This window comes from Mycteria americana, chromosome 2 (genome assembly GCF_035582795.1).
Source record: "Mycteria americana isolate JAX WOST 10 ecotype Jacksonville Zoo and Gardens chromosome 2, USCA_MyAme_1.0, whole genome shotgun sequence".
In the NCBI taxonomy this organism is placed as follows: domain Eukaryota; kingdom Metazoa; phylum Chordata; class Aves; order Ciconiiformes; family Ciconiidae; genus Mycteria; species Mycteria americana.
Window position 1 is genome coordinate 145,784,162 of NC_134366.1, and position 24,395 is coordinate 145,808,556.

The following is a 24,395-nucleotide window of genomic DNA, read 5'->3' on the forward strand; positions in this document are numbered from 1 at the left end:
AAACTGAAAATCTGAAACTTTCAAGTGAAACTGAAAATGAGCAATCCTATTTTCAGTAACTTCAGGTAACAAATCCAGGTGGAGGGAAGACATGTATTTGACAGAGGATTTGAAAGTTGTTCAGAACTTTGCTGTCACTGTGGAAACTGAAATTCAGAATGGTGTATAAAGTGGTGTGACTTAAACTATTTTTTCTCTTTGTTCTGTTACGCTGCTCTTCCCTGCTTCTCTCATACTCTTATCACTGCCTTTCTGTTTCTGAACCTGTATTTCTGATCCATTTATTCAGTGATCTCAAAAGCAAATGTACACAGATCCTTTTCTGTGATACAGTGTATGTCCAGTACTGCGCATAGTTTCCACTTAAATTAGCAGTCTTTAGTTTCTCAGTGAAATATTTTCTATAGTATGTATATATAGTTATTGTCTTTTTTTTTTTAATTCAGACGTGGCTTGACCATTTTAATTGAAACTTAAAAAACATTACCTCTTCCTCCAAATCTTAGCATAAAATCAGAAGCTCAGAAAAGAAAATGACTACTCTTTGTTGAAGCTGGAAATAGTTTTATGCTGGAAGTATCTGGCAGCCATAGTTATAGGTATTATAAGCAACAGTATTTCTTATTATTCTCTGCCTACATGGTGTTTTTTGCTCAAGAACAGAATATTTTAAAACCAGTGGAAATTTTTCTTTTCTACCATTGAAGTACTAGGATTATGTACTTTTTAAGCTAAAGCAAATTTTGCCATAACAAAATCATAATGCCCAAGTAGCATTATTTTAATGAAAAGGCTGCTGAATTTTGATTAGTGAAAGGTTAATAAAATAAATATTTTTTTTTAACTGGAATGGTAATCTAAGTACATCTTGCTACTTTTACTGTTGTCTGAGTTTGGAGATTTGTGATATTAGTATGGTAGGTCCCTTATAGGCTATGGAATCATACACTGTAAGAAGGTAAAATTGGAGGGAGCATTACCTCATGGGAACACACACGCAATCATACGTGTTTGATGTTTAGTTTACGTTTGTTTTTTCCATCCCAGGCTAATGGCTGAGTGGCGATTTTCTCGGGGAGTTAGAGAACAAACCAAAGCTTTTCTTGATGGTTTTAATGAAGTTGTTCCTCTACAATGGCTGCACTATTTTGATGAAAAGGAGCTGGAGGTGAGGTTTTCTGTTCAACATTTTTACCTTTTGCAAAGGTAATACATATGGAATGATTAAATGGATAGGTCAGCTTGAATCTCTCATCTGTGGCATGCTGCATTTGATAGCTTCTGGAACATGGAGAATTTAATAGGAGCAGTGGGAGTAAATCATGGTGAAAAGCCAGTATCTGTTGAATCGGTGTTTTGTGGTGTTCAGCAGTTGGGCATGTTAGATTCCATCCTCTGTATTAAAATGCGTTTTGCAAGTTTCTATGAAAGGATCAGAATATGAGGTCACAGATGGATCTATTAGTCACAGAAAACTTTTCCCTCTCTGGTAGATGGGTAGAATTACCTTGTAACAGATAGCTCAGAAGTTGATTCTGGTGTATAGTGATCGCTTAGTTTCACACACATAGTCTAGGATAGGTTCTAGGGCTTTTACCCTTAAGGACAGAAAGTTGGAGGAACCAACAAGGTTTGAAACTGAATTTTGCAGATCCTCAATATGTAACCCAAGGGCCGATAACGGGAATCACTTGCATGCAACCATGTTTACTTAACAATCAGCCTGACCTATGTTCACTGTTGTGGTTGTGATTTGGAGCAGGGACAAAAGGCTCTGTAGTGCTATGCTTGTTTATTTCTGTAAGACCTGCCAAGGTTCCCTGTATATAATGAGCAGTGTTCTCAAAGCTTGTTAAGTTAAATGGGACTTTTTCCTGAGAAAGGACTTTGATCTGTCTTATTTAGTGTTGAGTTTTCTAGGAGGCTTTGCTTTTAGCACTTTCAGCCTTCATTGCCTCTGGTAATGAATACTTTGCAGACTTATACTTTGCAGCGTGTTTTATCTTTACTAGTAGTAGCAGTAGCAACAATGTAATCATCATCATCTTGGAATATGAAGCAAGGTTTTAATGGGAAAGGTAATATCCTCTTTAATATGAAATTTCCTTTTATGGGAAAGGCAATATCTATTATTATTGAATTATTAGTCAGAAGAAACTAAGTTTCTGGTATGCAGGCTTTCAGACCACTTAAACACATAAACAATTTTGGAGGAGTTCTGTAAACTTAGGAAAATCTAACTGTGGAGTAAAATGAAAAAATTACCAGTCCTTTTTTGGGAACAAGAACTTCCATTTTTGTTAGCGTGTCTCATACAAGATACAAAATTAACTCTTAATTTATGTGTGTAGACATGGATCTTGTCAAGTAGTCATTCTGTTTTCTAGGTTATGCTCTGTGGTATGCAAGAAGTTGATTTAGCAGACTGGCAGAGGAACACTGTTTATCGTCATTATACAAGGAATAGCAAGCAGATCATATGGTTCTGGCAGGTATGTTGATCAGTAAAATTTCCGACTTCTTTAGATTTTGTTTTGGTTTGTAACACAAATGACATGTGGAGTGGAGGGATGCTATCTGAATGAAGGTTCTTGCTGCTTCCTTTGTTTTTTCTTTCCAGAGAAGGAAAGGAGGATTACTGGTTCTTAGGGAGCATACTTTAGGGTGTGAAATGGCAGACAGATACCTGTGTTACATTTGAGTGGCTGAGTCATGAATACTGTTTCTATGGCTTGTCCTTCTTCTTGGTTATACAACGATAGAGTTTTTTGTATTATTAGCAGTGATCTACCTTCTAAACTTTCTTGTATTTAGTACATCTGTACATCTGAAATGCCACATATTATTTATGATTATTGTCATATTAACTGTGCCAGTCTAGCAGTGACTGATTATAACCCACATTTTAATGAAGTTGGCTAAGAATTATTTTCAGAAAAAAACCTCCAAAAATGCTATACAGGCTCCTAGTTTCTATGGATTTCCATAAAGAGAAGTCACAGCTAGATAGTTCCTGGCTTGTGATAAATCACCATTTTACAGATGCTTTTGACAAAGTTCCTATAAGAAAATGGTGCAAATCAGTTGTTTCCTAGCTTATTTATATTGTCAGAATAATGTAAGATCTGATTATACGATCTCTTTTTAAGAAGCTTGGTACTGAAAGAATCTTAACTGGAAGTTCAAGTAACTTGGATAGGTTTCAACATTTATAGAACAAAAATACTCATTTTATTATCCAGGTTTTTCTGAGTCAAAATTCTAGTTGTATCAATGCCCTCTCTCTTACTGAGATGTTCTCTGTCTCCCCTCTCTTTTCTTCCTCTTCCCTTTCCCAGTGAATTTCCTTACAAAGTGGTGCAGCTGTTACAGATGGTGTTTTCTCTCACTGAGACTGCCACATGCAGGGAATAATTCAGTCTTGAAATACGCAGAGCCTGTGGCTAGGCTATTGCTGTGTTTAATCAAAATGGCAATAGTCTTCATATAAAGCATTGGCATGATTTATATTTTAGTGTAGAATAAAATAGATAAAGATTCTTCTTATTTGCTATTCCCAGCCTTCACATTGTAACGGTTGACAGTGCATATAATCCGAAATCACTGTCTTCTCCCTCCACCCAATTTTGCGGAAATCAAGAAAGGTAAACTGTTCTCAAGGTGGTGTCTTTTTAAATGGAGTTATGCTTTTTCAACAGTCTTGTGGGGGTTTTGGTTTTCTCCAGCTATGTTAAAGATTTTTATTAGGTAATTTGAATTTCTGTGCCTAGTTTGTAAAAGAAACAGACAACGAGGTTCGCATGCGACTTCTGCAGTTTGTCACTGGCACTTGCAGATTACCACTGGGTGGATTTGCTGAACTTATGGGTAAGTAAAAGGTGACCAAAACTTTTATACTGTAACTGTTCCATTTGCAAATGAACCATGCTGCAAGTGTACAGCTAGCAGGAACTTCATGTACATCAGCTTGGATCTAGAAGGGCTTTTTATATCAGAAATCCCATGACTACATTTATAACTGATTAGGAAATTAGCTCATTTCTATGAGAAGAATGTTCATGTTCATGTAACATTGAGTAGCACCTAATAAGCTCTGTCTGCTGTATCTGAGTTGTGTCTTATGTCACATAGATATCATGTGTGCTACTTAAAAGGAACAGATTGCACTTTTTTTAATCTTCTTCTCTAGGAAGTAATGGTCCTCAGAAATTCTGCATTGAAAAAGTTGGTAAGGAAACCTGGTTACCAAGAAGTCACACCTGGTGAGTTGTTACATGTAAACTTCCTGTACCTTTAGTGGTTCTTCCCTCTGGTCTTGCATTTACCAAATCAAATGAAATCTAATTTGAATCAGTTTTCTATCTCTATCTTCAGCTTCTTTGATTGCTCTCACATGCCAATATTGAAAACTTTTCTGTTTGACATATTCTTAAATTTTGCTACTGCACGGTACACAGTTTGTCAGTATCAAATCTATCAAAAGTATGATATCATCCTTCTTGCACAGAACTGAGAGGTGTTTCCCTAATTCTTTATTTTAGAGAATATTAAATAACTGAACAAAAGTCATGTTGGTATTAGGTATATACAGTTATTAGATACACTTATTATACAGTAACATTATAAAAGATAAATGTATAGGCATGAAAAAAAGTGGCGTGAAAGAAATCACAGGAGACATTCAAAACAAGGGTGCTTAGTGTCATGGTTTAACCTAGCAGGCAGCTAAACACCACACGCCATTTGCTTACTCCCCCCCTTAAGTGGGATGGGGGAGAGAATCGGGGGGGCGGGGGGAGGGGGAAGGTAAGATTCGTGGGTTGAGATAAAGGCAGTTTAATAGGACAGAAAAGGAAGGGAAAATAATGATTAAAAAATACACAAAATAAGTGATGCACAATGCAATTGCACACCACCTGCTGACTGATGCCCAGCCAGTCCCCAAGCAGCAGCCCCCCAGCCAGCTTTCCCCTAGGTTCTATACTGAGCATGACATCGTATGGTCTGGAATAGCCCTTTGGCCAGTTTGGGTCAGCTGTCCTGGCTGTGTCCCCTCCCAGCTTCTTGTGCATCTCCAGCCTTCTCAGTTGGTAGAGCATGAGAAGCTGAAAAGTCCTTGACTAGTGTAAGCATTACTTAGCAACAACTAAAACATCAGTGTGTTATCAACATTATTCTTATACTAAATCCAAAACACAGTACGATACCAGCTACTAGGAAGAAAATTAACTCTATCGGAGCCGAAACCAGGACACTTAGCCAAGAACGCAGATAATTTTTCCTGCCAGGCTTCAGACTATTACTGGCTTGGCATTCCTATGCCAAACTGGTGCAACAGGTAGACAGATCAGTTTCCTGTATCTACTGTGTGCAAAATGGACACACCTTCCTTTGGCAACATTGTGACAATAATATTCATCATACTTTTAAACTACTTCAGGGAATCCTTCATTTTACCATTTTCTCCACCAGTGCTGTTTTTTCAAGTGATGATTGCAAGAGTTAAACATCCCTCTTTGTCTAAGATAATTTTGTGGAAGACATGGAATGAAACAGAATTTTGGCAGAAGCCTTTTAGGGCAACGTTTAGAGGGAATAAAAAAACCCCTATATCCAGGCATGTGTAGGAAGGAGAAAAATTCCGCTTCTTCGTGCTCTTGCTGGGATTTGGAGATGCACCAAACTAGGATGATATTAAACTTCATGGTGAACATTTCCTTTTCTCAGTATTATAGTTCTCTGTATCTTGGGCTGTCTTTAGTCTTCAAAGGTTCTGGTTTTTATCTGATGTAATAACAGTCTTTTGTTTCTTAAAGTATTCCTGTCAAACTTTGTTTTTATGCTCATAGAAATGTCAAGGCAGTGAGATTGCACTGATCGCTATTTCTTAATTTCTAATTGTTAGATCAGAACATTTTTAACTTCTACTATAGCAGTCGAGTTCTGTAGTGTTGTACATGGGATTTAGATAAACTTAACAAAATTTTGTTTTTTTCTGCTTAGTTTTAATCGTTTGGATTTGCCACCATATAAAAGCTATGAACAACTAAAAGAGAAGCTGCTCTTTGCCATTGAAGAAACAGAGGGATTTGGTCAAGAGTAGAAGTGGCTTCTAGTCAAAAAGGAGATCTTGCATAATAAAAGGCCCAGCCAACTAAAATTGCACACTTAATTGTATATAAGCTTTTTGTTCTGTACAGTGATCTTTCTGGAACTCTAAAAGTATAATTGTTCTCCGTTCTTCCACAAAGATATGCAAAACAGTTCAGCCTTTTCTACTTTTATTTATTGCCCTTCCAAAAGACCAGAAAAACCCCTCATAAATTTTGAAAGCAGACGAGACTTATTTAAAATATATATTAAAAATATAAATATATATACTAATAGGCTCTAGTTCTATAGAGCTTTAAGTGTATGAAAAGTTGCAGCCATTTAAAAGGGCCTGGATTTGCTTTATCTTGGCTTTATTATTCAGAAAAGTGTTTAAACTGCTCTGTGTTCTCTCTTAAGAAACATCTCCAAGTTTGTTTTTTATTGCATGGCTGTTCTAAAAGGTGTTAAAGGCTTAGGCCAAACGTATCCTAAAAATGTAGAAAGATGCTGCTGGTATTTGAGACGACAGAATATGTTGTTCTGTCAGTTTAATTTTTTTAAATACGTAAATAGCTGATATATCCCTCTCTACTGATGTAGCCAAGGTCATGAATAAAGCCTTTACTACTTGCACAAGAGTCACGTACAATAAGATAAATGTGATTTAATGTTGAAAGGAATTGGTGCCACTGTTCTGACTTATTGTAGGACCTGAACAGAATATTTTAATTCATTTGAGCAGCATTGAAATTTGTTTACATATTACCTTGGGTTATTACCACGAGGATGTTAGGTAATCTTCAAAGAAAAAATAATAATAAAAGAGAAAATACTACACATTCTCTCCTTGGTCTGGTGTCTTACAGGTTTCTTTGTTGTTGTTGTTTTTTGTTTCCCTTTTCAATCCGTGATGCCCTTTTTACAACTTTATAGAGTATATTAATGTAAACTGAGCTATAAGGGTATACAAAAGGTAATGTGAACTTTGCTGCTTTCTGTGTTCATGTTCAGTTTCAATTATTGGATCTAGTAAACCCAAATAAAATGAAAGTTACGTAAGCTTTGCACAGATAAAAATATTCCTAAGTATCAAATATTCTCATTCCTCTTAAGTTCTTACAGAAATTCAGTTGTACCTGAAAGAAGTAAGTACGTCTAAAACCTGTCATTCTTTTATATAGGTCAAGTTTGTGCTAAGTGCACAATAATATAAAGCCGTTTTAAAATTAGTTTTATTGGCATTGAGGGCATTTGCTGAACTGCAAAGATGTGTTTAAAAAAAAAAACCCACCTTATTCATGTGAATTATATTAAATGCTACTTTTAGCAAACTGTGCTTCCTTATTATAGAGTAAAAACATGTTTAAAATTACCATTTGTATTATGCTTTAAATATTAACTGTAAATTCCATTACATTTAACTTATACAGAATTTTGTACACACATGAAAATTATTTCTTAGGATATGATTAAAAACACTTCTGTAACATATCATATTGCACTGTTAAAAGTGTACATGCAGAAAAAATGGCTATATCTGTTCATGTATCTTTCCAATACAGCAATTGAATTCTGCCAAAATTTTATTTTTCTACATATTGGATTCTCTTGAGGCTTTGTATTCAATATGTGGAGCTGTTAACCTGTACATAGCTTTGGTTACACCAGTAGTGCAACGGGCCCAATAGACTGCTATCTTACATGAACTTTCTGTAAGAGTTTCAAATATTTCCATCACTTTGAGGACTTTTTCATACTATACCAAATACCTTCTGCAAAACCATTTTCATAAATACAGCATTAAATTAATTTCAAGTGCAAATCCACTTAAATTATGACTTATGCTGGTTAGAATCAAGGAAGCTTTAAAAAAAAACCAAACCAAACGTCAAAGGCCGGGCAACAGAAGTGTGTGTGGCTTGCCTAAAAGATAGTTAAGAGGGCTAAATGTCATAGTTGAACTTCATGAATTTGCACTAATGAATGACTTGGTGACCCACTACCAACTGCTGAATTTTGTGAATCTGTGAGTAAGTGAACAAAATAATAATAATAATAAAGACAGCACATCACAAGAATGTAGTTGCTTTATTGTTTTGATAATTTTAGCTCTCAACTGCAGTAGTTTTTCCTGTGGGTAAGCATTAGTAAGTAAGGAAAAAACCAAACCCAGTGGCCTTCTGTACATGTATATGATCTATTAATTGTTTTCAAAGGACTGACTGAAAGCGTGGCTCTCAAGAGAAAGAAGAAAAAAACCACCACGATTTATATACTTGTGTGTGTGTATGTACAGTTAACTTGGGACTTTCTGGGAATTTCAGTAATACCACATTGTAGCCCTTTTTTTCCCATGTGCATTCCCCATAACTCAGCTGTACTGGGGGTGGGGGAAGACAGCGAAGAGAGGAAAGGCAGCAAAGGCTGCAGCTCAGATGAGGGAACCAGTGAGGTAATACTACTTGAAGAGGCTACTGTGTAGTTCATGGGTTCTGTTTGTTCCTTTCTTCCTGCAAGCAACGCAGCTGCTCTTCTCTAAACACTCAACAGTCTTTACTTGGTACCTGGATAGCCTTCCTCTTTGTGCAGATATAGTTTTCTGCAGCAGAAGAGGCACAGAAGTAAGGTGCCTCTGCCACAAAGCTACTAGAAGCGGTTTTGTGTATGGCAGATGTTTTTGTAGTGCATGAATGCAGAAAATTCAAAGAATCTCTCTGAAACACTACATGTCATCCACCCCAGGACTTTGACATATTGAAGACTTCATTTTGATGCTCTACTAGCAGAAAAATAAGAATGACTTTACCACAGTGGAGAAAACCATCTTTAACTAGTTTCATGATCTGAGGCTAGAATTAAAGCTCTAGCTTGTCTCTCAGCTGTGGATTTTTACTACTGACTTGGCACAGGCTTGGTTTGTTAATCTAAGCAATTTATGCCCTTCTTCATCTTCCTCCTATAGATTGCAATATCCTTTTCTATTAAAGCAAACACTAGGTATTTATAGTATATTTGTTCTACAGTGTTAGACTTTCTACTGGCAAGACCATGTGTATTTGATTGCCTACCATTTTTTCATTATTTGGTCCTCTTTTTTTCTGTTGGGTAATCAGAATATATTGTTTGGAAAGTCTATAAATATTTTTTATGCTGGATATCTAACTTAGATTAATTTACTTTTCTGGTGAAAGTTCCTGCTAAAATAGTAGCAAGAACAAGAAGAAAGTTTTACTTTATCTCCACAAACAGAAGTCTATGTGCTTCCAAACTGTAGTTCCCTGTACAACTGTGTTCCTCCTGTCATCATAGTCCAGGTGAAGGAGTGCCTACGTCCAGAAAACACTGTACAGCCACTAAATCCTTCGAATTCACAACCTTTCAATGTGCAAATAAGTATTCATATTTCACCAGAAGTTTCTCATTGCATATGCTGATATCACCTGTAAAAGGATTGTCTTGGGTGTTTCCTACTTCACTGTTTTTTGGGGGGTTTTTTTGTTTTGTTTTTTAGACCACAACACTTTTTGAAAAGTCAAACACTAGCATTTAAGTGTATTGGAGTTAAGATTGGTTGTGCAGCCTTAATGAGAAAGCTGTAGGAGCATCTAATAATCTGCACATGTATTACTCTTGAAGGCTGTTGAAACCCACAGGAGAACGCTCCAGAAAAAAATGCAGGTTTATAGTTATGTCATGGCCCTGTACCTCCTTTCTTTAAAGTTATGCTAGTCATGTTTCTTATTATACCTCACACATCATAACTTGTAGCTAAACAGTGTAAAAAAACTTGATTAAAAACCTGCACAACCACTGTCCCAGCCTTTCCCCTCCAATATATACCCTGCTTGTCCATGAAGCCCTTTATTCCTATGTAAATCAACAGACAGGATCACATAATGAAACAGGTCTTCTAGTGGACAGTTTAATTGAAACAAGATGGAGATAGCAGATTTAGGCTATACTTTTATTAACAGCTTCAATAAACCAAAGTAGTATTTGGGGTCTTTCTCCTATGCTGCTCAAACCTGAGGCACTGAATTTCCATTATCTTGTTTCTTCTTATATAGAGTTAAGCAACTCCAAAGCTTCTTTCTGTACCTGAAAGAAATAAATATACTCGTAAGAAAACAGTGCCAGGTAGTTATGCACTCTTCTAGCACAACTCACCATGCAAGCACCCAAACGTTTCACCACAGTTCTGTAAATTCAGAACCCTCCTGCAACTCGTCATTTTTCTTCTGTAGTTCAAGATGCTCAACACTTGAAACATGAATGGGAGTAAAATCACTTAAGCCAGTGCCTTCAATGTAATTCACTCACTATATGTAATAAGTTTATTTGGGTTGAATACAGACGATTAGCTCTTGATTTGCTGTAGTCCTATAGTAACATGTAGTAAGTTGTCCTATTTCTGACCATAACCAACCAACCTAGGGTTTTCAAAACTCTGGACAGCAGCTAAAGAAGTGTGAGAAGACTATTTCTGAGACTCCTTTTGCCTAGGGATTCTGGGTAAAACCTAATAAAATTTGAATATGCCCGCTAACATCTATATATAAAAAAAACCCCAAACAAACTTCTGGCCCTGACAGAGCGAGCAGTGCAGACTAGAGAATCTACAGAGGGAAACCCAAGTAGTGTTCTTTCTGAGGCATGAAGTGCAAAATGTTACCAAAGTATTTCTTGCAAGTAGAACGTTCAGAATGTCACAACACATTTGGATGTTTTCTGTAACAGTTAAAGCATGATCTCACACTGCAGCTTAATGCTAAATGAATTAGAGGTCAATCAACCATAAGAAAAATCAATTGGAAATCAGGCTCTGTTAGTACTGGTGCTAACAGGATTGTTTATGAAAGATAACTGCAATTGCTGTGGTTTACACTGAGTGCAGTATTAAGTCTGAACAAGTCTAATGGATTACCCTCCTGGAAGTACTCTGTATGTGTTCAGGTAGGAAGCAGATGCCTACCCATCCAAACCAGGATCCTTCTGAGCAGTTCAAAAGGGTAATTAAACACCTCATGTCACCTAGCAATGGAGATTTGCTGTCAAAGATACATTACTTCCATTTGTCTTAATCCAGATAGTCTGAATCTCTCCCTAGGGGCCTGGAAAGGACTGCAATGCTAAGTTTTATGGATATAGCAAGTTTTTGATACATCCATGCTTTTTTTCTTCCTCCTGTTCATGTGGTTTTTAGCTCTTCCAAAGTATGATTTCTACCTTTCCAGTTTTAGGCATACGAAAAGTGAATCTGTGCTTACATAGACATAGGTTAGCTCAGGTGCCTGTCTTAACTTCAACACCACAGTTAAGGGTGGGTTGTTGTTAGCACTACAAAAACATCATGAAGAAGAAAGCATAACAGTTCTTTAAACAGAGTATATCCAACCATTGTGTTCAGAGGCAGTTACCAACATACTAGAATTTTTTGGTGTCTGGATATGATCCTGGAATATAGGTGCCGAACTACAGTTTACTCTGACTGAACTTTATAAAACATTCCACTGCCATGACGTCACGCATATTAGTTACAGTATACAATTATACTATTACAGTTCTTAACTTCCTACCTGTTTGTCCTCTTCTGTATGTGCAGGATAATCCTTCGCTTTGCTTAACCACAGAAGAGCCATCTTTTTATTGTTTAACTTCAAGTATGTCTTCCCCAAAAAGAGCAAATTTTTGCTGTAGAAGTTTGGGTCAGCTGTATAGAGACAGGAGAAAAGCTTTAAATGAGAATGAGCAGCATACTGTCAAAGCCATAATATAGCGTCACTCCTTTAAATACTTATTTCAGAAAAGATGAATAGCATTTTTGCTTTGGATCATAAGGAAGCCAATGTAAAACTTCTACTTGCTAGATTTTGGTCTCATATACAGTTACATTAGCTAGCAGCTTGTTAGTTAATATACTAAATGCAACTGGATTCCTCACAAAAAGCAAAGCAGTGAGCTTGATGCATAACAGCTTTGCTTTGTAGATTCTGTGCTTCTCTGGACTTAGTAGGTGCAACAGGCAATGCAACAAGCTTAGCAAGTATAAGCAAGGAAATAAAGGGCACATTTCCTAGCTTCAGACCACGCACATACAGATGTTAGCTTAGCTTTTGCTACAGAGGAAGAAAACTTGAAACTGTTTGTACCCGCATTTAACTTTCTTTAAGGAGAGATTTAAGAAGTTGCTTTTATAAAGCATGCTTTGGCTATCAATCATTATTAAAGACAAGTCTTGCCTACTGTTCATACTTAAAGCACAAGCTTTTTCTGCTGCTGGATCTAAGGTCAGGATCCAAAACATACGGAGGTGTTTTAGAGGCAAATTTTGAGATTAAGTCCACCATTCCAGTTCACAGCTGCATTACTGGACATCCAGGGGAAGATGATACACAAGGAACTTTTCCTTTAAACTTCACTGATAAAAGTATATACAAATCTGTCACAGAACACTGTCTTCCCTTGTCTTCCTTTATCTTTCAGCTAGTCGGTTTTGCTTATGGCTTCACTCTTGGAGAAATAATAGGTCCATATTTTCTTTTACATATGCACAGTTTTACTGCCAGTTAGATTGGCACTCTGATCCAAATAGCTTCTGAAATAATAATAAAGTGTGCTTTCTCTGTTGTTCTATTTAGAATACAGAGGACTTCTGAACCTTAAGAAAATTTAGAAAAAGTGACATAAAATTGCGTTTTTTGCTTGCTCCTTCCCCCTGCATTCCAGTTGAATGCCTTGGGGAAGAGTACTTTGTTACTAAGAAAGGTACAAATTTCACTTTAATACTCATTTTGAAAAAAACCTCATGTTACAGTCCAAGTGATGATAGTAAGCACGTAACATGCTTTGAGTATCGCTAATGAAACATTCCAATGTAACAGCCTAGGGTGTTGACTAGCACAACAGGCTGATATGTTTATCAGCAGACCATACACTATTAAGATAATACTGAAAGCTAAAGGTTTATTGCAAGTCATCATTCATACAAGATACTATTCTGTCCAAAAAAGCTAGAAGTATTACCTTCCTCTGCCATGTGGAAGTAACGAAGAGCCTGCAAAAGATAAGGTTGTCTTCTTTAAAATGGAGAATAAACTGAACACAGTAGTCAAACTAAAGCCTTATGTGCATGTTTAACATAGCTGAAGAAGGACTTCCTGTCCATGATCTTGTTTTTATTAATTCAGCATGCTACTGATGGTTCTCGTTCAATGTACAATCAGATTTGACATCTCAACGGAACTAGTACTTATCCAACTCTTCCCCTGCCACTTCCTCCGTAAGTACAGTACATTGTATTTGTCCCTAGCAAATTGGATTGTGTTTTTCCAGTCTTTGACATGTCAAGATAATTTTGAATTTTATTTCTACCATCCAGCATATCTGCAGTTTTCCCCGGCCAGTTCTCATGTATAAATTTAATAGATGAAACAAATCTTATGATTCAGGTCATTAAAGCTAACAAATACTTCAGGGAGAACTGATTCGTACAGAGCACCAGTTAGTATCCTCTTACTTGAGGATAAACCTTTATGAAATCTGCACACATTTTTCAACTAGTTTCCCATCCTGCACATCAAAAATCTCAGTCCATTCCTACCTCTTCCTGATGTTACTAGCTGGAGGGAAAACACTGTCAGAGAACTTAAAGTGCAGACATACCTACAAAACAGATTTTATACTGAAACTGTAGAAGTCTTACCAGTATGGCTCAGCTACAGGTTCTGGAGCAAGTTTGCTTCTTCAGCCACTTTAAGTGCTACAGAACTCGATGCTGGGACTGGCATGATTCTGCAGTATTCGAAATCCTGGCTGACACTTTCTGTTCTTCTGAGAGTGAGTTTCAGCAAAACTTACAAGCTTGACATTCCATTAAAAAGTTTTATTTATTTTTCAGTCAGAGCTTAAATTGCTTCCTGTGTAACAGCAAGCAGCCTTCCACAATTACTTGCTAGTGACTCCTGCCCCCCCGCCCCTTAAAAGAATAAAACATAGTGGGCCAGTTGTTGGTTGATCTAAACAAACAAAGATTGTAGCAGCTGCAGAAAACTTTCCTATTACCAATTTAATTTTCAAGTTTCTATACACGTACAAGTGTTTAAATAAGATGCAGACTGTGTTAGATACCCTAGAAGATATACATCTGGACAGTATGTTTTAGGTTGTATGACAGCAGGAATTTTCATAGCAAAGATGAAGAAAAATACTTTCAACTGAAAAAAACCACACCATATGTACATAGGGGATGAGAAGGTATTTGTTTGTGGTAAGTAGAAAAGCAAGCTGTTGCTTTTTGCATTTAATATAAAGGGAAAAATTCTAATAGTCCTATCAAATAAGTACATGGTATAACACCACTGTATTAATCATCAGCAAGTGGTGGAACTAGTACAGACACTTATCTGCCATAGATCATAATAGTAAATACAAACTAAGTTACATACAGCTTGTTATTTTCTGCTGCACAAACTACATGAAATAATTTTGACTATTCTGTGGATGCTACAGCTGAAAAAAATTTAAAGATTTTTATGTTTTTAGATATCCTTCAATCTCCTGTTATATTCTCATTTTAATAATCACAGAATCATCGAGTCCAACCGTAAACCTAACACTACCAAGTCCACCACTACACCATGTCTCTAAGCACCTCATCCAAACGTCCTTTAAATACCTCCAGGGATGGCGACTCAACCACTTCCCTGGGCAGCCTGTTCCAATGCTTGATAACCCTTTCACTGAAGAAAAATTTCCTAATATCCAGTCTAAACCTCCCCTGGTGCAACTTGAGGCCATTTCCTCTTGTCCTATCACTTGTTACCTGGGAGAAGAGACCGACCCCCACCTCTCTACAACCCCCTTTCAGGTAGTTGTAGAGAGCGATGATGACAGTTGTAAACTCACAAGTCCATGCTTATTCCATAAGAAGAGGTCAGCTTTGTCAGGAAAATTACTAAACGTTTATCAGCAGCTTTGTGCGGGGAATAATAAACTGTGAAACATTTTCATATTGTACCTCTTGAAATGTGGAGGTTGGTGGTGTGGCAAATAGCGTTGCAGCTATTTTTCTTTGGTACCATGGCATTTCAGCAAAGGAGTAACACCTAGAGCAAAAGGAAACATTTGTATATACCCTTCACATTTTTATCTTGGTTTTGAGTAACATTCTCATTATCTTGGACGTCATAATTGTTGTTTCCAAGAGTCACAACAACTCCAGCCACACTGCAAGTTCTATAAGCAAGTTCTTGCAACTGTACAACAAAATAACAAGATGTTTGAAGTTGCTGAGTAGCTCTGCTAAAGAAGTTTTGGTGTGTCTTTTACTGGGAACTGCTATTACATTAGCCAAAACTGGAGACAGTTATTAACCATGAGACAGCTTTTGAGCTTGAATGACTTCAACTATTTATGTGTATTTGATACTGTTCTAATATATTTGCAAAAACAGGGCACAGCTGATTAATGTCATTGCCTTACCTCAACACTACCTTGTTTCTCCCAAGTATTAAAATAAAGCAGATCTGCAGTACACTCCTGAAAGACTCTGATCTATAAGAATGAAAATAAACCCAAGAATCAAACTACTGTGTTCTAGTCTAGGTCATTCTATGCTGTTTTCCTATCTACTAAATAACAAAAGTAATCAGTCACCTATCTTAGAGATGCTGAAAGGATTAAACATTTATTATTTCAAATACGTAGAACATCCCAGGTGTAAATGTTAAACAACGCTATTCACTCTACTACCCCCCCACAATGAGTATAAAAATATTATTCACTGTGTAAAATAGAGCACTCCAGAGGAGGTGAAAAATTAATAAATGCAAATATGGAAGTGTTTGGAGGAGAGGGGGGCAAGGCATGGAATACACAGTCTGAGTTGAAATTTTGCCATCAGATGTGCCTTATCAGAAATGCCAATAAAAAAGGTTCAATCCAGGACAGATTAGAAAGAGAAAGGAGAAAAATACTCAAGAGTTAGCTGATACCAAATCCCGGTTTCAGATGAAGATGCTCTGGGATTCAATAATGAGTATATTTAAATATACAATATGGGGATATTTTAGTGCCAAAAGCAATAATAATCTCACATTTCTGATCATCTTTTCCAATTTTCCTTAGGAACAATGTCTTAAGGACTTTCCAGAACAGGCTTCCTATCTCAAAACTGACCTTGAGGCTTATTCAGTTGGTAGCATATGCTTCTGTTTAGAAATTTGGACTATTGCAATTGTTAGGTCATGTGGGAATGAGTGGTGGACACTGAAAAAACGAAGTAAGTTTGTAAACTAATAAAAAACTCTGGAGCAGTAGATTGTAGTTTACTCTGATACTCAAGAGTCCAGAAAAAAAAAAGGTAGAGAAGGTAGCTGTGGTTTTTATTTTTTTCTTTTTTTTAAGCTACAAATAACACTGGCTTTGTTTATTTTCAATCTCTCCATTTTACAGTAGAGATTTCCTGTAAAACAATGTAGCAGCTTTGGTCTCTTTCAGACAAATAACCAGAAACGCTGTCTGGAGTCTCTCACTAACACATGAAAGATAATGCTTTCAACCACACCGCTTCCCCAGAGTACCCTGGTTAGTATGGAAAGTTGTATTTCCAGTCCCTTCGCCTGCTATGTAACAGTAATTCTTAGTACCAGTTTCACTGAGCAGTAAATTCAATTTCCAAGATTCTTGTTAATGCATACGCATTTATAAGCTGCCTTAAATATATGACAGATAATAACAGAAGTATTTTAGGAACACATTTCACTTAGGATAGCTTTTCACTATACAGAGATTGTATTAGGTTGCAGCCAGCACTGAAATTCAATGTAAATTCAGCATTGAGTTTTGTCTCCATTCACACCAGCAGAACAAAATGAATAGTACTCACTATCTCCGATATCTGCTATGGAAACATACTTACACCTGCAAAATGAGTTTTTAATACTTCCGTACAGTAAAACAAATAAATTGAATGAACAATTATTTTTCATCTTCTTGAACTGCTAAGAATTAACAGCCAGACTTTTTCAAGGCATGCTGTCTATACCCGTTCAATAGGTTTTCATGTTTGCATCAACTAATTACAAGCCACTGAATTATTCCAAGCATTTCTGCAATTCATATAAGACATTTTATGTTCTGGCATTTTTCTTTGCCACAGCCTAACTTTTGCTTGAAAATACGCCTTACCAAATGCCTATAAGATGAATTGTTGTAGCATCTTTTGGATTCAGTTCAATGGCTCTCTAGTGAGGGGGGAAAAAAAACCACAAGATGTAAAAAGTTGTTCTACCACATTTGGATTAAAATACATTTTAAAAAGTAGACTTGTTATCCTACTGTTAATTAAACCACATTAACAGTGTGTAGAATTTCAAGGCAATAAGGTATTTATTCAGTGCACAACTAAATTGGCTCACCTCCAAAAAAATGAAGACACTGACAGATTTCTAAGCACTTCTGTTTAGTAGGTCATTAAGAGTTTCACATGAGACTTGGCATGTTCAGATTTTGATATAACTTCTGGTGATATAAAATTAGTAGTCCTTTATCTTCTTCAGTATTTGTCCTTTACTGCTACACAATCCACAGGTAAAAGGACAGCCACACATCCATTTCTCAATAGCACAGTTACATTTTATCTAGTCCTAAGAGGTGTCAAAAGCACTTCAGCTATTTTAAGACTCCCTTCTATAGGGACTTACATAGCTGAGTGCCAGAGATAATTTGTACTCCTTGTTGCTGGGGCATTCAGGACTGTCACAATAACCCAAAAAACAAAGTGTCACTGGGAGATCTGAACAGAAGTACACTTGCAAATTTTCACAAAAAAATAGTTCACAACTGTCACACAATCTACATACTGGACGCATTAATGCTGTCGTATGCAAAAAACTGTTTACATTACCTGGAAGTGCTCTTTGATAACAACAGCATTTCCAATTTTAGTCTTGATTCCTTCAAAATCTCCCACATCACTGAGGCAAATTGCATACCACTGTAATTCAAAGAACAAAAATAAAACATTTAACAGTACTATAGCTATTAACAGTACATTTTAAAAAAAACAACCAACAACAAAACAGAACAGCTGCCACCACCACTAACGACAACAAGCAAGAAGTAATTGTTATGAACAGCTCAGGCAGCATCAGAGCAACCTGCTGGTCTGCATGTGTAAGGGAATCAATGTCTTCTTCTTATGGAAGATGCCAACACAGTTGACTATACTTTGTTACCTCTCTGCCTGTGAGAGAAGCGGCACAAAAAGAAAAAAGAGCAGAACGAAGCCAGAGCCTGAAGTATTTCCAGTGAAACTATAGAGCTACTATTGTGCACGGAAACAGCATGCTGAATGTGGGGCATGTACATTTTTAAGGCTACATCAGAGAAGGATGAGCTGATTACATCAGCTGTAATCAACCTGATCAGTCACCTCTTTCCACGGTCCTGCACACATTTAACCAGTTCCTGTTTCCTGTATACAGGAAATTTAGCAAGTGTCTGAACTCTTATCTTCCAAAAAAGTTAGGGAGAATTAGAAGTCTCACTCATTCTCAATTGAAAAGTTAAATTATGCTGGTTTGCTGAAACAGCACAATAACATTTGTTCCAGTTTCTACTGGCAGAAATCAAAGAACAAGATTTCAGTTAAGTTATTTTGCTTGGCTCACCTTGTGCGCTGCAAAATTTGATTCATTGTTTTCAAGTGCCTTTTTTGCATACTCAAGAGCTTCATATGCCAGTTGTCTTTTCTCCTCTGCAGAAGTACTACTAAGCTGAGCTAGATCTCGTGATGCCCGCGCCAGCCGCCATAACAACTCTGCATCATCACTAGTTATGAACAGAAACACTAATGTTTTAAAGCAATAATGGAAACAAAGCAAGCAAAGCTCTTAAACCAGTCCTTCAATATGTATCTCAAGTGGGTGATAAGACAACAGCATATCATCTGTCATTCTATACAACCCCAAGGTTACAAATAACAAATAAAAGCCCTCCATTATAGACTGACAATACCTTCATTCTGACATTCTGGTCTGTGAAGCAAACATATCTGTAGGAAAATACTTTGTTTTCTCAAAAAAAGATGCAGATTTTAAAAAACCCAACAGTACCACACCAGAAGGAAAACAAGGACTACTTTGGTTTTAGCTAGATGGTATTTTCTGCAGCATGCCACTGATATGACATTAATGTTTACTAGGAATGTTTAAAATATTATGCATCTTTTTCCCTATAATTGGACCTAAATAATAAAATTCTTCCTAGAACAACAGTGAAAAAACATAATTAGTCATACCACCACGACATAAAGCTGTACATTTATATATTTATTTATATCACTATATCAAATGGTGTATGGTATATTATAGCCAAAGATAGGAGATTTTAAGTTTTACTATTTTGTTAACATATTGTTTTGAAACACTGCTTGCACTTTACTATACTTTTACCTAACTACCATTTTAATTTTGGCTTACTATTTTAATAGAGAGTTTAATATTTAATTTAAGTTTAGAAAGGTTTTCAGAGGTTCTGGCTATCTGGCTACAGAACTCCCCCTTCCACCCCACCTTGAACAGGAATACTGAAGTCAAAACTACTAGAAACCAAAAATATTAAAAAGCATACATGAGTTACTGCTAAACTCACAGTATCACTAAAAGCCAGTTTTCTTATCTGGAGTAAAACTGAGTCACTGCTCACAGTGCAGCAGTCCTGCTCTAATTAACACAGTAACAAGGAACTAGCAGACTCATTTGTCAGCCAAGTCACAAAAACGTTAAGTACTGCTACTGGAATCATTACTCCTCACAGAATAATTAGTATTGTTATACACCCAGTAGCAAGCTTACACCTTACTTATGACATGGTGTCCCTTACAGGCTAGGACCTTCATTTAACTTCCCAGGCTTTATACTTGTGCCCCTGGCAAGAATGGGGGTGGCAGGGAAGAGAAGAACTGAAAACAACTGAACAGTTGATTTCCTCCAGAAACATTCTAGGAGCGAGATGCCTTGTCTCCTCCAAAGGAATGGACTCTTCAGTTTGCAATGCATTTTGTGCTTTTCCCTTAAACAGCTTGTCCCAGTTCGCTTATTAATGTTTTGTGCAGTTGAGACATAACTACATGAGTAAGGAGCTTTTTTTGTTCAGACTCAAATCCTAACATGAGACAAATGAAAACAGAAAAAACAGCTGGTCAGCAATGAAAAATAAATGAAACCGTGACTCTCAAAAATTTTCAGTACCTGAATTCTAGGTACTTTGATCATTTAGTAATGCGTAGACACGTTATGAGTTTTTGCATTAAATTTTAAAGGATTCTTAAGAGTAACAAAACAAACCAGCAAAAAAGCCTCCTTTGCAGGACTGAAAACTTGAGTGTTAACCCTCACCTTCTACAGCTACCAATCCTTTCTTCATTCATTTTTCCATCAGGAGGAAAAAGATCAAGAGTCCCTCTTTCCTACTTACATAAGGATGAAAGCAAGGTTCGCCAGCATACCACAATGAGAATATTAGTTGAAAAACTGAGACAGAAGAGCACAGAAAAGAAGTCACAGTAATGTCTCAATGCAATCAAGTACCTATTTTTATGCTGAACCAGCAACCGATACAGCTTTTCAGTTTCTCCACTCCCATACAGGTAGTCTGCTTGCTCTATAACTTCTTCCACTTAAGAAGGAATTAAAATTGTGGAAACAGAAGAACAAATGACATGTAATTAGGACGTTATAGAATAAACAAAACATTTTAGAGCAAGACAACCTAGCTGAAACACAAAGAACAAATTATGTAGTTCCTTTTTAGGCCATCATTCCAAACTATTTATACACACAGCATGATTGGATAAGCTACGTTTACAATGAACAACTAGGAAGAGAAATGGATACATGCCTCTTTCATGGAACTACAAAACAATCTTCAGCAACAGAGCTTTGGATGCTTAATGGATTTAATATTCAAAAGTATCTTTCTCAATGCATCAGGCTACTAGAAGCAATTTGTTTCTTCTTTGTGAAAATGGCAGAAAACAACAACAAAAAGCCCCTATGAAAAATATGACCAGGAACGCAAGCGCAATAGAGATCTGAGAGTAACAAACCCCCTTCATTAGTATACGTACAGAATTTAAATCTAATAATAAAAATGAAAAAAAAATATTCTCCATTCTCAGTATGGTTCCATAGTTTTGCCAGAATATGACTGCATATTGACTGGGTCCCATAATCTTAATCAACAAGCCAAAATGAAACATTGCTCAAAGGTTTTCTGACTAAAGTCCTTAAGATTTTCACAAACAAAACTCCCAAAAATACAGTTCATCTACTGAATCTACTACATCTACTGTGTTCAAGATACTAAAAGCAAAAATAATTTGAAAAATCAGAATTGGCTTTCCAGAGTATCAATTGATGAACTAAGTACCCATTGTTCTTATGATACTTTAATTCTTTTTCTAGAGAACACTTTAAAACACAAGAGAAATAGGGGAGTACGATTTCCACAACTGGCTGAATATAATAACATATAAATAAATATAATAGGTATATAGTACATTAAACAACATCCCAGAAACAAATATCAAACACCACACAATACAGGATTCGGGCATGAGAACAGATGGAATTAGGAGGAAAAAATACCCAAAGGGAAGCAGGTAGATAATTCTACTTAAGTATATAACTGTATGGGAGAAAAACAAACTCCGAGTTTACTCTTCTGCCAACATTAAAACATGAAAAAATTGTATTTTAAGTCCAAAGCCTTCTCTAATTTCTTACAGAACTTTCAGCTATGCTTATCGTCTCTTTGGTATTACTCCTGGGTCCGTGATCAAACTTCTAAGTCAAAACATAAGCTCCACCCCCCTCTTTGTAAAAATTAATCATGTTTATAAGCTTTCTTTTTTTCAAGTTATCTACTGTATATGGTAGTGATGTTTCACAGCAGCACAGTTTTACTTATAGAAAAAAAAAACACTGAAGGCTGCTAAACACAGAAGCCTCCTCTTCAGCTTAAAAAGATCCTAGAATATAAATCACTGAAAATTAGGAGAGCATTCTGGATAATTTTTAACCCTGCTATCTCTAAATGTCTTCTACCAACCATTTCAAAGATAAGATAAGGTAATGGTCTACGTGGACTTTGGATTTTAGTGTCCAAGATTAGCTTCATGGTACATCTTCAGTATTATCTTCAGTGAACTGTTATGTTTGCTTGTTGAGACTCCTTGAACACTACTAACGTAACTAATGACTAAATGCTCAGAACTCAAACTTCTGAACATGTTTCCCACCAGATGTTTTACATAAATTATTAGACTTCTACTTCTTTAAGAGTATTTACCAAGTATTTCTTTTTTACTCTAATTTTCACCATATCTACTATTTGTCTTGCATAGAAAGAACACTAATATTGCTTTTCTTGGCAATGGAAATGCCAGATTCAAGTGAGAGCACTAAAAAAGGCCAGAGGCAACTAAGTAGTGTTATTTATGTTCCTCGTGGGAAATGTTATTATTCGTGTACTGAGTAGCTATCTTAAATCCATTCACTGAACCTCCTGTTACAGCAAATGAAACAGTTCCTTATCCATTCAAAAGTCTATTGTCTGAATTTTTTTTTTTTCATTGTCTGAACATCTGATATTCCTCTCTTTGAAACACAGAGAAACAGGTTATCTGAACTGACTACTATCTAATCTACACAGTAAGCATACATTTCAGTTAGGCTCATTCTCCATTCAGTTAGGCTTACTCTCACAAAACCTTAATTTGCCATGTGATAGACAAGTTCTAAGTCTGCAACAATATCCCCTTTTAAGATAATGTTACTTTTCTTCCAGTACTGAGACTATCTTTAGTCAGAGCTTGAAAAGGACATTTTATCACTTGTTCTATTCGTTTCGGGTAGGTAAAACAAGGCTTTTCTTCCGCTTTTTCAGTGTGATAAAAATACAAGACATTTCTCAATTTTGTTTGAATCTCAATTTGAATTGAAACAGTCAGTGCTGCTCAACTAGTTTAAATAGGAACTGCACTGTGTTCACGTTGAAAATCTGACCTAAGATTTCTAGAAATTGATTAAGGTTTGGTCTGCATTCCTAACTGAACCCTATCTTTCTCAGGGAGTTTTAAAGCTTGGGCAACAAGTTAGGTATCGTACACCCTCTGTGTGTGTTATATCCCAGACAGGATGAGCTACTAGATCTACTTTCAGTGACACTTGAAAGAATCACTTGTTAAACTGCTACAAGGCTACCCTGAACCAACTCAAAAGCATCCTGTCATGGAAACACACTGCATGCAGTCTTAATGGAGAAAATCAAGAGCATTACACCATTTTCCTATATGATTCTGGCACTAAAAATTTTAAGTTTCACATTAGAATAACCTACGTACTTCAAAATTTGAAAATATTACCTTTGAAGCTTGCATGAACCTCAGCAAAGCCAGAAATCAGCTTGTGAGCTTCATAAACCAAAAAGGACCCTGTTGAGAGCGCAAACCCCCTTTGAAGGCTTTTTCTAAGCACCTGCACGGCATCATAAGATATGTATTAATAAACATCGTCACTCTGAGTTTAAAAAGTTTTTCTGATCTTTAGCACCAGTTATATTTCAGATTTTGAACACAGAAAAGGCTTTTAAGAGTTGAAAAAACCTTCACAAGAAAAACCCAAGCCACCAAGAGGGTATTTTTAAGTTTTTTCAACAGGGGCTCATAATTATGCTTTAAAATATGAACAGAGCACTAGATTGAAAATAAACCATAAATATGGAGCAAATACAAGGCAAGAAGCAAAAAAGCAAACTTGTGGTTTTCAAACGAGCACAGGAATCCCAGCTTTTGCAAAAATGAACCAGCTCTCCGCTACGTCCCGCGATGCCGGAGTCTCCACAGCTGCTCCCTCCACCCGCTTCCCTCCCCACCGGCCGAGAGGCCCCGGGGAGCGCAAGCAGCGGCCACACGCCCGTGAAAAGACCCTGGAAGCGGCCGCGCCCGCCGCCCCCCAGAGCGGCAACCCGGCTACCTCGCTCCCGCCGGCCCCGCGGCGGGCACCGGGCCCCCCCCGGCCCCACGGGCCGCACGTCGCGCCTCCCGCCTCCCGCCGGAGCAGCCTCCCCAGGCAGGCGGGGCGGCGGCGGAAGGGCCGCGCCAGCACCAGCGCCGCCATGACAGCAGCTATCGCCACCGACGGCAGCTAGGGCCGCCGCCAGCACCGCCCCCCGCCAGCGGAGGAACCGGTCCGTCCCCCAGCCCTGCCCGGGCGAGGGGGGAAACAAGGTAACGGTCG

At 37.1% G+C, this 24,395-nt stretch overlaps 3 protein-coding genes across 8 annotated transcripts in view; 2 read left to right on the forward strand and 1 right to left on the reverse strand.

The window, feature by feature from the left end:
• WWP1 (WW domain containing E3 ubiquitin protein ligase 1) overlaps positions 1–6,935 on the forward strand; it is a 63,962-nt gene extending 57,027 nt beyond the window's left edge. For all 4 annotated transcript variants that reach the window (XM_075494885.1, XM_075494886.1, XM_075494888.1 and 1 more), the window contains 5 exons: positions 1,048–1,168; positions 2,388–2,492; positions 3,771–3,867; positions 4,190–4,262; positions 6,004–6,935. In XM_075494885.1, the coding sequence (XP_075351000.1) occupies positions 1,048–1,168; positions 2,388–2,492; positions 3,771–3,867; positions 4,190–4,262; positions 6,004–6,103 (496 nt within the window). In that variant the 3' untranslated portion in view covers positions 6,104–6,935. The remainder of the gene's footprint in view (positions 1–1,047; positions 1,169–2,387; positions 2,493–3,770; positions 3,868–4,189; positions 4,263–6,003) is intronic.
• Positions 6,936–9,990: 3,055 nt separating this feature from the next.
• RMDN1 (regulator of microtubule dynamics 1) lies at positions 9,991–24,275 on the reverse strand. 2 transcript variants are annotated; one of them, XM_075494899.1, is made up of 10 exons: positions 24,132–24,275; positions 23,522–23,633; positions 20,685–20,772; positions 18,765–18,924; positions 17,999–18,088; positions 17,281–17,336; positions 15,110–15,197; positions 13,117–13,147; positions 11,670–11,803; positions 9,991–10,191 (listed from the first exon to the last, which is right to left on the reverse strand). In XM_075494899.1, exons 1-10 carry the CDS (start codon positions 24,273–24,275, stop codon positions 10,153–10,155), a joined length of 942 nt encoding a protein of 313 aa, XP_075351014.1. In that variant the 3' UTR covers positions 9,991–10,152. The 2 variants fall into 2 exon arrangements, with proteins under 2 accessions (XP_075351014.1, XP_075351015.1); XM_075494900.1 differs by lacking the exons at positions 15,110–15,197; positions 17,281–17,336.
• CPNE3 (copine 3) overlaps positions 24,258–24,395 on the forward strand; it is a 29,305-nt gene continuing 29,167 nt past the window's right edge. The window contains exon 1 of one of the 2 annotated variants that reach the window (XM_075494896.1): positions 24,258–24,385. The gene's annotated coding sequence lies outside the window, so the exon portion shown is untranslated. The remainder of the gene's footprint in view (positions 24,386–24,395) is intronic. The other variant, XM_075494890.1, reaches the window with a different exon arrangement.

Coding starts and splice junctions, on each gene's coding strand:
- RMDN1 (XM_075494899.1), bottom strand. CDS start 24,275: ATGGCGGCGCTGGTGCTGGCGCGGCCCTTCCGCCGCCGCCCCGCCTGC. Junction 17,337..17,998: donor TTATCAAAGAGCACTTCCAG/GTAATGTAAACA, acceptor CCCCCTCACTAG/AGAGCCATTGAACTGAATCC. Junction 15,198..17,280: donor ATTCATCTTATAGGCATTTG/GTAAGGCGTATT, acceptor CTTTTGCTCTAG/GTGTTACTCCTTTGCTGAAA.